The 15,426-nt window shown below is 41.3% G+C and overlaps 1 protein-coding gene across 5 annotated transcripts in view; it reads left to right on the top strand.

Moving 5' to 3' along the window:
• Positions 1-14,951, top strand: part of RNF152 (ring finger protein 152) — a 72,431-nt gene extending 57,480 nt beyond the window's left edge. For all 5 annotated transcript variants that reach the window (XM_079783652.1, XM_079783650.1, XM_079783649.1 and 2 more), the window contains exon 2: positions 6,911-14,951. In XM_079783652.1, coding sequence (XP_079639778.1) covers positions 7,061-7,672 — 612 coding nt within the window. In that variant the 5' untranslated portion in view covers positions 6,911-7,060 and the 3' untranslated portion in view covers positions 7,673-14,951. The remainder of the gene's footprint in view (positions 1-6,910) is intronic.
• The last annotated feature ends 475 nt before the right edge of the window (positions 14,952-15,426 follow it).

Raw genomic sequence — 15,426 nt, 5'->3', positions numbered from 1 at the left:
GTAGCTCATGTCATTATGCATTTTGAGATCATTAACAGAGATTATTTATAAATTACCTGTCAGGTATAATAAGTATAGAACAATCAGCCTGACAGCTCTTGTCTTGCTGTCAGAAACCCAGGAGTGTGTTTTAGCAGTTACTTAAGTCATAGATTATTTTTACAAGATGGCACTCTAGGGATCACCCAGTCCAGTGCCCTCACAGATGAGGACACAGTGGTGCACAGAGAGGTGATTTGTTTAAGGTAACCTATATACCTAAAGGTGGAAATAGAGCTAAAATCCTCATCTCCTGTTCCCTAATAGTAATAATTACCTGATAGATATTAAAACAAACAAACCAACAAAAAACAGTGGTTATCATCACTCATAACAACACTGAAATTTATCTTTAATTCCTTGAAATGTCTTCATTCCAATATTCTTTGATTTTTAAATACACATCACTATACTGTGGATGACTCAAATTCATTCATCCTTTTTCCTGACTCGACTCAATGAAATACTCCTGAGTAAATACATTTTTGGAGACTGTGGTTTTGTTTAAGCTGCCTGTGAGCTGTATTTTTGCAGCAGCAGAATCAGCACATGCAGATAGGCAGGTATGGCACCTACACTGTGGTCAGACCCGTCAGGCCAATGGATGTCCCACTTGGCCAATCCTTTAGTAGCATGGTAAGTCCCCGCTCACCTTCTGACCTTGGCATTCTGACCCATCTGCTGCTTTCTGTCTGTTTCACCATTGATCTCTCTGTCCCGCTTGGGCCGGTCTGCCTCCAGCACTGTCACCATCCCCTGCCCCAACCCCCATGGCCATTCAAGACTTTTAGGACAATTTTCACTTTCTGGATTCTTTGCACCATCAAATACAGCCAACCAGGATGTGCTCACAGGAGAAAACAGTGCAAATATTAGAGCCAATGGAATTCTCATTTGAGGTGTGTGAGAATTTGCTGCCTTCTCCATTAACACAAAGACAGTAGTTACACCGATTGTGCTCAAAATGGATTAGGCAGTTGTGCCCTGAACAGATTGCTCTGTGCTACCAGAGGACCAAAAGTCAGTGACATCTATCCCTACCAAGCCATTCCCTTTCTTGCCACTAACCCGAGTGTTTACTAATGTCTAATATAACTAAGTGGCCTTGCCAGCTGAAATACCAAGTTAAATGGAATTGTAATTATTTTGTCTAATCCCATTTCAAATATTTGCATTTTCTTGAAGAATTAAGAAAATGGCCTGCATCAGAAAGACATGCTGTTTCAACAGTATAAGAAAAATAGTAGAGTGTCTAGTTTCATCTCTGACTGAGATTTTTCTCAACACAACCATTGAATTTAAGGTCCTCATTTAGATAGTCAAATGGAACAATTCAAGGTCAGACAGGCGTAATCAATATCAGTTCTTGCAACAGTTCTGAGGCTCCATAATTAATGCCACTGTTGCAAACCTAAATCAGGATATATGAAGAGTCTTTGAAAGAGTATAAGAGTGAAAGATTATAAGGGTAGAACTCTCTGGATTATTTATTTCTTTGGCTTTTTTTTTTTTTTTTATCCTCATGCCTGGACTTCTAAAAGCAATAGAGATTATAAAATTTCAGTGTTGGAGACCTTTGTGATTTTACCAGTCACTAAAGTCATATCCACACTTTTTATAAAGATGCTTAAAATTACAGAGTTCTTTGTTGTTGTTGTTTTTTAAAGAAGAAATTTTAGCCCTGTCTGGTGTGGCTCAGTTGGTTGGGTGTCATCCCATGCACCAAAAGGTTGCTGGCTTATTCCTGGTCAGGGCACAAGCCCAGGTTGTGGACTCAGTCCCTGGTAGGGGGCATCCAGGAGGCAGCTGATCTGTTTCATTCTCACATTGATATTTCTATCTAAAAATCAATTAAAAATATTTAAAAAATTATTTTGTGAAAAGATGTAATGTTATAAAGTGCCAGATATCTACTGCCCCAACAGTAGCAGCAATACAGACCCCTTTGGGTTTTTGTAGTTTTTCCCCAAAATCACTCCTCCCCCATATAAATACATCTCCATTCGTTTTTTAAAGTATTTTAAAACCCAGGCATGTGTTAATACTGAGTTCAATGATTAGTCAAAGCCTGTTATCTGCATATGGTACAATTGATATTATATATGAAACTAAGTACCGTTTTATGAATATACTAGAGACCCGGTGCATGAAATTCATGCACAGGGTGTGTGTCCCTCAGCCCAGCCTGCACCCTCTCCAATCTGGGACCCCTCGAGGGATGTCCGACTGCCCGCGGGCAGTCGGACATCCCTCTCACAATCCAGGATTGCTGGCTCCCAACTGCTCGCCTGCCTGCCTTCCTGATTGCCCCTAACCGCTTCTGCCTGCCAGCCTGATCATCCCCTAACCACTCCCCTGCCAGCCTGATTGATGCCTAACTGTTCTCCTGCCAGACTGTTTGTCCCTAACTGCCCTCCCCTGCAGGCCTGGTCACTCCTAACTGCCCTCCCCTGCAGGCCTGGTCACCCCCAACTTCCCTCCTCTGCCGGCCTGGTCACCCCTAATTGCCCTCCTTGCAGGCCTGGTCCCTCCCAACTGTCCTCCCCTGCTGGCCATCTTGTGTTGGCCATCTTGTGTCCACATGGGGTCAACCATCTTTGACCACATGGGGACAGCCATCTTATGATGGTCAATTTGCATATTACTCTTTTATTAGATAGGATAGAGGCCTGGTGCATGGGTGGGGGCCAGCTGGTTTGCCCTGAAGGGTGTCGCAGATCAGGGTGGGGGTTCCCTTGGGGCGTGGGGTGGCCTGGGCGAGGGGCCTGTGGTGGTTTGCAGGCTTGCCACGCCCCCTGGCAACCAAGCGGAGGCCCTGGTATCTGGGGCTTATTTTCCTTCTACAATTGAAACTTTGTAACCTTGAGCGGAGCAAAAACCTCCTGCTTGCTCCGTGGCTGCATCCATTTTTGTTGGGATTTATTTATCTTCTATAATTGAAACTTTGTAGCCTTGAGTGGAGGCCTGGGCCAGACAGGATGTGCGGAAAGCTTGGCTTCCTCCATCACCGGGGAAACCCAAGCCTCCTGCTCGTTCCGTGGCCGCAGCCATCTTGGTTGGGTTAATTTGCATACTCGCTCCTGATTGGCTGGTGGGCGTGGCTTGTGGGTGTGGTGGAGTGATGGTTAATTTGTATATTACTCTTTTATTAGATAGGGTAAGTTCTATCCCATAAGCCATAATTATTTTGAGAATGCCCTCCCTTTTGGTGGTCTGTTTTTCTTTACTTTAGGATCTTTCAAAATAAATTGTGGTGACATTTAAAAATTGTTCCAATATATTTTAGTGTATACTTGTTCTTATACATTTCAGCAAGGTATTCTTTCCTTTTAAATTTAATGAGTATTTGGGCATCCCATCTTGCCAAACACAGGTGTTTAAAGCAGTCACTGGTATGTGCTTGTGTCTTTGACTATGGACTCAGAGTTTTCTTTTCTAGCTAATGTGGCCCTTGTTTCCATTCTCTTTCTTCTATATTGACTCACATCTTTTCAGTTTATGATGAAAGGGAGGAAGAATGATTCATCATTAGCTTCGGTCCATAGTCTCATAAATGTTCTTCTTTTTACCTAACTAATCATCATCATTACTAGTTATGCTCCAGAAAGTAAACTGGAATGCAGTACAGGCTGGCTTAATAGAGATCAAATCGGTGAATAAATCAGAGAGGCTGCTGTCAAAGTGGCTTGAGTGGTTGAGCACGGAGCTGTGTCATCGTTCTGCTTTTGTGTTCAGCCTGTATGGTAAGGGTTAGAGCTTACTTGGATGGAGTTTTAAATTTGAGTAATATAATCTAATTTGAAGGAAGCTTAACAGCAATTAAGTGACCATTACTCGGAACATAAATTCATGAGTAAAATTGCATGTTGGTTTTGTTGGGGGGGGGGGGGAGGGAAGGTGTGGCAGGTCTTGGGGCAGGGCCAAGGGGAACACTCATTCCTCCCAATCTGTTTGAAAGGGCAGTTCTTTGAGAGCCCGAAGTGCCTCTGGGCAGGTCACACACAGTGTAGCAGGGACAGTCGGAACTGGCACTGTGTCCTTCACTGCCTGGCAGTATGTGGACTCTGAACTCACTTGACCTTCAGCCACAACTCCATCCTCCCTGCTTGGCCAGTGAGGAAGCGCCCTCATCGAAGTACATGCCCTTGACATGTGCCTGGCTATGCTTATCTCTTCCCTCCCTGTAGGACCTGCTGTCCCTGCCTGGGCCTGTGGGAGGGTGCTTGCAGGTTCTGTGAGAACTCTGTCTCTTTAACAGGTATCTGTATCAAAAACCTCAATGTAAGAGCTAAAACTATAAAACCCTTAGAGATGGGATCTTTAAGTTACTCTTGTCAGAAAAAAAAATCCCCTAGTCAGTGTCATACCTGCTATATAGAAATAATCCTGTGGTTGCTCACCTCCTTTCCTTTGCTCGGGCTGATTCTGACCTGAAGAGGACCTGTCCTCTGATTTTACATGTCTAAATCCTCTCCATAATCCAGACTTGTCACTGAGCCATCCTGATTCCTCCAATTCCTGTATGTCACACGGCACTTTGTGTTTATAACTGCTGAGTCCTTTCAGGCTGGGAACTTCTTAGGGGCAGTGACAAGGTCTTAGCTACAAGGAACAAAAACAATACCATCATGCTTGAAACATGGTAGATAGTCAATGAAAATTTGAATGAATAAATGAATGGAAGAGAAAAAGATATACATTCATTCTTACCTAACTTTAAATTGCTTAAGTGTTGGATTTGGGGCTGATTCTTCTTCATATCCTACAGTAGCTGGATTTGTGCATGATAGATACTCTTCTTTATTTTTTCAGCTTTATTGAGACATAATTGACAAATACAACTCTAAGATATTTAAAGTGTACAGTGTGGTAATTTGGTAAATGTATACATTGTGAAAGGACTCCCCCCATCTAGCTGATTAACATATATGCCACCTAACATGTTTCTATTCTTTATTTTTCCTTTTGGTGAGAACATTAAAGTTCTACTCTTAGTGAATTTTAATTATTCAATAAATATTTCTTGAATCAGTGGCTGGATAAATAGTTTATTATGATATGAACTTTCTGAATGCTATATTGCTATATTTTACTTTTAATAATGTAATGTAGGGACTCTTACTACAGCTAAAATATTTTTAAAATATGTTGCTCTCTTGATTGTCGCTGGTAATTTTTTTTTTTAATCCTCACCTGAGGACACATTTCTATTGATTTTGAGAGAGAGAGAGAGAGAGAGAGAGAGAGATCCGTTGCCTTCATACATGCCCCGACCAGGGATCGAACCCACCACCTTTTGGTGTACAGGATGATGCTCCAATCAACTGAGCCACCCATCCAGGGCATCACTGTTAATTTTTATCAGTGATTATTTTTACTTTAAACTTATTCTTAATTTTGACTTTAACACATGGCATCTTGTGCATTCTTAATTTCACAGAGGAAGTTAGAAAAAGAAGGTTCGCCCTAACTGATTTGGCTCAGTGGATAGAGCGTTGGCCTGTGGACTAAAGGGTCCCAGGTTCAATTCTGGTCAAGAGCACATGCCTGGGTTGCAGGCTCGATCCCCTGTAGGGGATGTGCAGGAGGCAGCCGATCAATGATTCTCTCTCATCATTGATGTTTCTATCTCTCTCTCCTCCCTTCTTCTCTACAATCAATAAAAAATATATTTTAAAAAAAGAAAAGAAAAAGAAGTTTCGCTTTTTAAGAAAAACATGAAGAGCTTTTCTATATTGTTAGCTCCTGCCTCTGTGTGTGGGTGGGCTTCTAGGACTAGCAATTATTTCTACAATAGTGGTTGAATAGTTCCTTTCAGAGTCATGGCTCCATCCAGAGACACATAATTTGGATGCTTTCAGTAGGAAATGGAGTTGGGCAGCCTTTATCACCACCGCCGGAGCACTAAGGGGTTCCTCCAGCCCCAGTTAAGTGTTACCCAGTTACCCTGCTTCTGGTGCCTACCAGGAGGCTAACACTGTGCTCCTTTTTTTTTTAATGGTGAAGGCTGCCTGCCAGTCTTCTGACAACCTTTCACTATATAATACTTGATTAGGATCAGTTCATTAATAGTCTTTGCTTGTGGTCATGTTACTTGGTACAAGCCTAAGTAGGAGCAAAATGAATAGAACTGCCTGAAAAATATTTGTGGTCCCGTGTGCCTTTGTGACCCCTGCTGCCTGAAGCTTCATTGCTGCTGGTGGTTTTGGTTGTGGTGTCTTGGATTTTGTGTCTTGTTTTTTTTTTTTGTCTCTTTTGAAATCAATTTGACAAGAATTACCTTGGTCCAAAGGACTTGGTGGAAAAAATAACAGATGCCTGGGTGTGTGTTCTTGGCATCATTCCAATGACCTATGAGTGAGGAACAGCCCTAACCCATAGAAAGTGGCAAGTTAGTTACACAAAGTTCCTAGGTTGTAAAGTTGCCTGCGTTTGGCAATGAGTACCTGCAAGAGGATGAGGAGAGTCAGCGAAAGAAGGTCAGAAGATCGAAGGAAAGAAATTTACTTTTAGAAAATGCTGCAAACTTATTGGAAGCAAGAGAGTTTCTCTAATGTATTAGAAGAATAATCCAGGTCCACTGAAATATACAAAACAAACAGTCTCCCCCTTTTATGAAATATGGGGGCACTGTGTACCCATCCACCCCAGAGGCATCTGTGCCTTTAGAAATGAGCAAAGTATTTGCCATGACAAGCCATTCACCGGCCACTGGACATTATGAGAATCCTACAGTCTCACAGGTGGGGCAGTTTGAAGCTTTTGACCTAGTGTCAAGACGTTTGAGCAGTGGCGTAAATCCATCAGATCTGCTGCCGTCTCAATCTCGTGTGAAGTAGCTAACTTTGTCTGAATTTTTTGTCTTCTTCAGAAATGAACACACCTGAGCATGCTCCATGCCAGTGAGCTCCCGGATCACCTCACACCGTTGGGAAGCCTCAGAGAAGGCAGGTGCTGGAGCAGTGGCCTCTGAGAGCAAGCTTCTTCCCTGTGGCCTTGACCTTCCTGCTCCCAGTCCACGATGGAGACGCTCTCCCAAGATTCCTTGCTGGAGTGTCAGATCTGTTTCAATTATTACAGCCCCCGGCGAAGGCCCAAGTTGCTGGATTGCAAACACACCTGCTGCTCGGTGTGCCTTCAGCAGATGAGGACGAGCCAGAAGGACGTGAGGTGCCCTTGGTGCCGAGGCATCACCAAGCTGCCTCCGGGCTTCTCCGTGTCACAGCTCCCCGACGACCCCGAGGTCCTCGCCGTTATCGCCATCCCGCACGCCTCCGAGCACACCCCGGTCTTCATCAAACTTCCCAGCAATGGGTGCTACATGCTGCCCCTTCCCATCTCCAAGGAGCGCGCGCTGCTGCCCGGAAACATGGGCTGCCGCCTGCTGCCCGGGAGCCAGCAGAAGCCAGTCACTGTGGTGACCATCCCTGCGGAGCAGCAGCCTCTGCAAGGCGGGGCTCCCCCGGAGGCAGCGGAGGAGGAGCCAGACCGGCGGGGCGTGGTGAAAAGCTCCACCTGGTCGGGGGTGTGCACTGTGATCTTGGTGGCCTGCGTCCTGGTCTTCCTGCTGGGCATCGTGCTCCACAACATGTCTTGCATCTCTAAGCGCTTCACTGTGATATCCTGTGGCTGAAGCGGGCTGCGGGCGCCGGACTGGTGGGTGCCAACGCGGGGTTGAGCAGGTGTTGATGATGGGACTCCGGTGAGAAGATGGGGGCGACGCTGATCATTTGGTGCCGAGCGCTGGCCTCCGGGCTGCCACTTGATTAACCCAAGACGGACACGGAGGGGCAGAATGGGAGGTCTCAGCCAGATGCCAGGCGGGTCGCTCTGAGCATTGATGGCAGCAGCTTCGAAGACGATTGCATGCATCCTCGTAGTCATTTACTAAATGGACTGTAACTTATGATTTTTCAAAGTCACGTGATGAGATAGACATATTCTACTTAGGTGTTGAACTGTGCAAGTGCTTACGATGTGATCTTCTCTAAATGTGGTAGATTAAAACCAAGATGCTGTGTGTACAAGTAGAATCCACCCTGAGAATGAATCCATGACCAATTCAGTGACAACACGCAGTGCTGATTTCTTTCCTTTTACAAATGAACCCCAGTCTTCACTTAGTTGCTAAGGCTTTTTATACTAAATGGCGCCCGAATTAAGCTAAGTTAAGCGGACCGTCGTTTTTTGAAGAAACTATTTGAACAAGTGTTTCCAATGTATTGTGTTTTGTTTGTCGTGTTCCTTCATTTTTCTTCCCTTGTAATTAGAGCTCGATATGTGTTTATTAAATGGAAAGCTCAACAGGGGAGCAATAAACTGAGTAATGATGAGAAATGCCTAATCCCACGGGAAAACTATATGCCAATTTTTCTCAAGCCATCTCACAAAATAAGAATTCTAAATGTAAATATTGTGTATTTATATGTGTGTGTAACTTGGTTTACCTCGGGTATTGAATCTTTTCAGAAGAATCTTGGTAGTAAGACTCAGTAGGCATGAATGAGTGCAGGGCCTGAAATGGTGCCACCTACCTCCTGGGCACTGGGACCCACCCAGTGAGGAGTCACACACTCGTCACTCCCAACGCCTGCTCCTCTTCTGTGCGGTTGAGTTGTGAGGCACAAATGGAGAGTAATAGAACCTTCTGTCTTTTCTCCCAGTTTGGGGATATTGTAATAGTCACGAGTGTTGTTAACCGATGATACACCTGGACTGGCATGTTAATAGACAGTCCACGGTTATTTTTTAAAAGAGATTATTGTCCCATGAGAGTTGAACCATTCTGAATTCCAGTTTCCTTTTGTTGTATAAGTAAGAGTATCTCTTGTATCTGGAAATGTGTTTTTATTGAGAAAAGTGGTGAGGTAAACCTACAACTCACATTTTCAATTTAAATGGACCAGTTCATCCTAAACTCTTAGAAAGATTTGCTAGATTAAATGATGAATTCCTATGCTGGGTGTGTGTGCGTGTGGAAATAGCTGTGAGCTTTACAGTCCTCTTCTAATTTCTTTTATGACATTCCTGAAGCAAGTGATATGTGACAAGGACTCCTCTCATAAATATATATGTTTATGTTCCATTGAATCCATGAAAATAGGGGAGAGGAAGATAAGCAGTGACTGGTTCCAAAAAGCAAAGCTGGAAAGAACCCTCCAAGATGGAGACAGTTTAATTTACTTATATGCTAACTAAGACCTTCAAGCAGCACAAAATATGCACATTAAAGTGATGGAAATTAGGAGAGATAAAATGACAATAAAATGATTAGAATCCAGAGCCAACACTGTTCATTGGTGTGAGCATTCAATAAAAAAAAAATATGAACTCGGGCTTTTCAAATTTTTTGTAAGACCTTTAGGAAATGTATTTGAAAGCTCAAACTAGATATTAGGTTAAAATGCCATTTTATTGTGTAAGCTATTGGGCATTATACAACAAATCTAGGATTTATTTGGTATTAATAATTTAGGTATCATATTAGCTGAATGCTATCCTCTATTATGTAACATAATATACTGTTGGGTTAGTGTCAATTTCTCCAACTGAACCAGGCTGCTGTAATGTACATCTGACCCAATTTCTATTCCTTTTTTTTTTTTTGGGGGGGGGGGGGAGAGAGAAACACCAAAAACACAGAAATGTTGCATTAAGAACACTACATTTCAAATGGACTTTACCCTTGCAATTTTAAGCCATGCCATATTCCAATTAATTTTGTAAATGATATCTACATATGTTTATGTACAGTAAGAAATGACCAGCCGTGTAGTGTAGTATTTGATAGACTTCTATGTGTCAAGTAGGTTATATATAGACACTAAAGTATGTGACAGTACAGCACCCTGTGTTTCTTAGTGTAAAAATATTGAGTCAGGTTACCATTCACGTAACTTTTACTTAAAAACAATCCGATGCTAGAGCTGCAATTAAGCAGTGCAAAGTTAATCAGCTCCATGATAGAATCTTGACTTTACAACCTAGGATAACAATAACAACCCAAAGCAGAATTTTCTATGTGAGTCTTACTGACATAAAAAACACTGTTTGAATGAATTCTGCCTACAGTTACTTGTGCACCTGTTTGTTAGGGTGTACGTGTGTGTGTGTGTGTGTGTGTGTGTGTGTGTGTGTGTATGTGTGTGTGATGTCTTAGCCTGCCAGATAGAATTTTTATAGACTTGATGTTTTAATGGTATTTGGCATCCCATTGCTCTGGCCTCTTCTGGCATTAACCCATAACATTAACAACTGATCTACCCCATGTGACCAAAGTCCAGTGGCACAATTGGCCAGAATTTACAGTTGCATATCAATGAAAAAGTCACAACTGAAAGCACAGAAAGTTAGAGTTGAAAGCAACCTCCAGTGGCTTCATTTGTAGGTGAGTCCATTGAGGCCCACAGACTGATAGAGCTGCTTGGAATTCTGCAGCAAAAGGGAGACAAGAACTTTGCACTTCTCCTTCCTAGGCCTGTCATGGGCTATGCATGATCTTCTTCAGGGTGGATGAATACCCTTTACTAACTCAACTCTTGCTTTAAAGTGTGTGTGTGTGTGCGCGCGCGTTTGTGTGTGTGTGTGTGTGCGCGCGCGTGTGGCTTTCTATACTGATATTCATTTTAGTTAGCATCTACCTCTCTGGGAAATGAAAGGAAGATTGATTTATGGGATGTGTATAGAAGTTTAAAAGAAACCATGTCATTTGAATTTTTAAAATTGCAAGCCATTGGTTTCCCTCCATCCTTCCCGTTTGTGTAAAGGCCGAGTGTTGTGTAAATAGTAAACTATAAGAAGCATGAGTTTTCACCTTTATTAATGATCTTGACATAAGCAAGAGAATGCTTAATATGTTAAGTAGAGCCAAATAGGCTATCAAAAAGCATTGTCTTTGGGACATTTTTTTGTACAATAACCTGGGGCATAAGTTGTGATGAAAAGGCAAATCATTTCTTAGTTCCAGTCATACTTTATGATCAGAAAGCTTTAAGGTATTTTCTTTAAATATATAATTAAGTTTAATCTTGCTCACAACTGAGTAGTGGATCCCTTGAAGGTTAAACCAATGGGGATGCAGCCCTTGGGATCTTCTAGGTTGTCACTGCTCAGTAGAACTTTCTGTGATGATGGAAATGTTATGTAGCCTATGCAGTCCAATACAGTAGCCACTAGCCACATTGGCTATAGGCAGTTGAAATGGGGTTAGTTTCCTGAGTTACTGGATTTTGTGTTTTAGTATTTAATTTTAAGTTATTTAAATTTAGTAACTCATGTGGTTAGTGGCTAACTCATTGGATAGCACAATTCTGGATGTTTGTGCAGTGGTATCTAGCATCAGAGTGTTAGGAGTAACAGAGTGAGGCTAAGACAGTTTGTGGTTTAGTAGTGACATGCAGTTGGCTAAAAACAAACAAACCTTTCTGGATTTAAAAAGTATATGACCTCAAGTATGATAGTAAAAATTCATTGATTGCCCTTTGGGGTTATTACTTGGATACTTTGAATCAAGGCACGATCAGTGAAGCTTAAAGAGTGCTTTATGAAGCCCCTTTTCTGGGATCATTTGCTGCATGTGAATTTATTGTCCAAAAATAGTAGTTGCACCATAGCTGTAAAACATTTGACTTGCAAGTTATGCATGACCTGTAACTGTGAAAATGTGTTTAGGGTCTTATGGCCAAAAAGTAAATGTTACTGGGGGGGAAAAAAAAGCCTCATGAAATCTCTCTTCACTTCCAGCATCTTATCCAGGCTTCACTGCTACATTAATTAGTAAGGTGTGAAGTGTAAGAACAAGCATGTTTCACAGTGCTCATAAAGAGTGTTTTTTGTTTGCCCTTGAAGTCTTCCAGCTTGTTATTGTATGTGGTGTGGGCATATGTGGGCATCATTTTTCATTTGCCAGACTAAAACATAGGTACTATTTTTAGAGTCAGATTTGACATTGTTTAATCTTGCATTTTATTTTCGTTATCACGGAAAGAATAGAAGATTTGCAGCCTGGCACAAAGACACTTTTTTTTTTTAACATTAAAAATATTACCCATGGAAGTGACTAAAATTGCTTTTTAAGTGAGTAAGTGGAAGCAGAAAATTCAGTTTGATATATATATATATATATATATATATATATATATATATATATATATATTCATAGAAAGATCAGACTCTTCCTGCTAGTACATTATTCCACTCTAGATTTTGATTTTAAAAGTTCCTATAGCTTTATTTGAAAACCCATGCTGTGTCAAAATTGGTTAGTCTGTTTTTAATTATTTTTAGAATATAATGTAAGCCAAATGCATTTGCTTCTAATTAGCAGAATTGAAGCAGGGCCCCCTTGACTGCCCCGGCCCCCACCCAGAAGAACTCATCAATGGGCATTGACCGTTCTTTTTTAGCTTGTTTTTGAAAATTACTAAAAATTATTTTTGCCAAAATGATAGCTTTTCTTTAGACTTACAAGGAAGTTAGAGGTGCAAAAGTTGTTGGAGGAGTGATATGCAAAAGATTTGAATTTCTTCTCTGAGAAAAATGCTGCTGCTAATCCGTCAGCATTTTGTTTCCACACAAGACGAGTCATCAGTCAGTTGCTCTGTCATCCTTGACCTAGAAGAAAGGAGCTGTTCCTTACCATTTCCATCATTCTCAGTAAAATATCACCCACAGAATACTCCTTACCAAAACAAACTCCAACGAAGAGTGAGATAGTCAAGATAATTCGGTAACTTTTAAAAATAGTAGTCTACTTCAAAAGTGGTGATGATTAGTTGCTGAATTTTGTTCAACACGAAACACTTCTTAGAAGTAAATGGATATTTAAGCCATTGATATTTCTGACAATTGATTCAGATATAAGTAATAGATATATATGTAGATACACAATTTAACAGTAATAAGAGTTAAACATCAAGTAAAAATGTCGTTTGTCATGTTTCCAATTTGTGGGTTATACAATGTTGAATTTAGATGTCAATATCTTAGTAAATTGTATTGACTGCATACGTTATGTCAAACTATCCACTTTTGTGAATGTCTATGTAACCAAAATCTTGAGACTTTTCAAATCTAGGAAGGGGTGGATTCTGCATACATTTTATTGGAAATCTATTGATGATTGAAGACCATAAGCAGGTGGGGAATTTAATTTCTGTCTTCCAAAAATACTTCTTGTTTGGTTTTGCTCAAGTGGTCTTGGGTAGAGCACCATTTTTCCTGAACTCTTAGAATGTGGCTCTGATTTTTCTGCACAGGTTTCCTTGCTCAGTTGAGCCAATGACCTTTATTTTTTTATTTTTTCAGGATTCACTGCCTGGGATATCCCACTATGTATATCTCACTTATGGTGTAGTGGTGCTTGAAAACACTCATCTCATTAGCTAGACTTCATTATTCTAGTCTAAGGTTTTTGATACTATTCATATTATGATCTTTTTAGGGACCATCAGTAATATTTGTGGTAAAGTACTGAGAGGTCTCTTGAAGTTTGCAACAGCATGTATTATATTTGTTTTCTGGGGGTGTTTTCTATAGCTGTTCCTGTTCTAGAGCACCACTCTAATCTCATCACTGTGGGATGTAGGGCTAGCAGCCCAAGTGAAGTCTTCTGTGACCTCCCTGGGGTGTGAGTTATTGAGCTGTTCTAACAAGAATTTTCCACCAAGGTATGCTCAGTTTTTAATTTGACATTTGCTTTCTGAGAATCCAGAAGTAGAAGGTTTGATATGATGAAGGAGCCTGCACTGTAAGAGGAAGGAAATAGAAGAGGCAAATGCCCCTTAAAGAGGAGAGGGTTAACATGGCATGTCTGTTTAAATAGTGGGAGGGTGCACTAGCTGGTATTTTACACTTGCTTCAGATGATTCCTATTCAGGTTTTCCTAGCTGAGGGATAACCCAACTATGAAGTAGATCCTGTGTGGGAGAGATGGAGATGTGGCCTTGGGTCTAGAGCAAAAGGTGGACAGATCTGACTAGCATAAAAGGGAAGGAAACCTGTAATGGGGTTAAAGCTCCAAAACAAATGGTGTAGGAGCTGGAGGTCAGTCGTGGCAGATTTCAGCTGAAAGAAACTCACCAATTGGAAATAATTGCCAAGCACAATTGGTCATTTCAGTGTGATCTCCCAAATTCAATTCAGGTTGTTTAAATTGAATACAGGGATTGTCAGCATCCTGGGCAACTTCAGAGCCTGCTCTAGAGTTGGTTGCTGAGTCATAGACAAACACTAATCACATCTCCTTAGCCATGGAATGCAATGCATGTACCTATGGATGTATCCTGACTTGAACAGGTTAATACTATTGGAAAGACTCTTTCGAGAATATTCGGTTTCTCTCTGGTTGTTGTCATTTATTGTATTTTTTTCTTCCACCACTTGTTCCTGTTTGCCCCACTTGACAGTTGCAGGTGGGAGGCTGGTTTCAGCATGGGGTGGTTATGAACTCCCTACATAAGCCATGCAGCTGCTCCACGGGGTTCCTGCCATTATGGCTCCACTGGTGGGTTCCCGGGCTTCTGGATAACTAATACTCCAGTCAAATGGCTAGATTAATGCTGTGTAGAGGCTGTTCACTCAAGTCCTTGACATGTTTCATTTAAAATTATGTGGATTATTTATTTTAGGAGCTTTTCTTTTTAAAGGGCTGAATCGCCCTACAGATAAATGAGCTGCTGGGCTGTGTAGAAAATATTGTCCAAATGTTGCCAAATATTGACTTCATAAGGGGGATACCAAGCTGCTGTTTATAAATCTGAATGTCTTGAAAGCATTCTTGCTTGCTCTCTCTGTTGTAGATGGTGTCTTAGCAAGTCCTGCGTTTTTCCAATGAACCCAATTTTAATATATGGTATTTTTGTATGCCAAACTGGTGTCTTGTCCTTTGTATATGTGGTAATGTTGATTTTATGACTACTGTTAAAACACATTTGCTATGATTAAAATTCATAAAATGATTTCAAATAGACTCATGTGTTGGTTTTTCTCCCCTGCCCCTCACAGAGATTTAAAAATATAGCTGGAATTTTCGTCATCAGCTATTCTTAGAATTTTAATAGATTGGGGTGATAAAGCAACAAGGAGCTCTCCAGCCAAGGATTTTAAGTGGAGGTGACCTTCAAGTGGTTTCTCTGAGAAGCCAAAGAATGCATTTGTAACAAGTATGCCCGAGCATGTTTTTGCAATTTTTTTTGTTTTGTTTTTTTGTTTGTGTGTGTGGCTTCTGGCGGCCCTGCCTTTATCTTCCACTTTTAGAAATGGCACTATGTGTGTATGGCCCCAAGCGGACCATCACATACTGAGTGGAGAACAATTTTATGCATGTGAGATGAGAACCGGGTGGAGGGGAGATATGGGGGGGAAAATAAGAGGAACAATTGTAATAAT

Source organism: Cnephaeus nilssonii (genome assembly GCF_951640355.1).
Source record: "Cnephaeus nilssonii genome assembly, chromosome: 11".
Taxonomy (NCBI): Eukaryota; Metazoa; Chordata; class Mammalia; order Chiroptera; family Vespertilionidae; genus Cnephaeus; species Cnephaeus nilssonii.
This window is presented reverse-complemented; position numbering and strand designations above follow the sequence as displayed.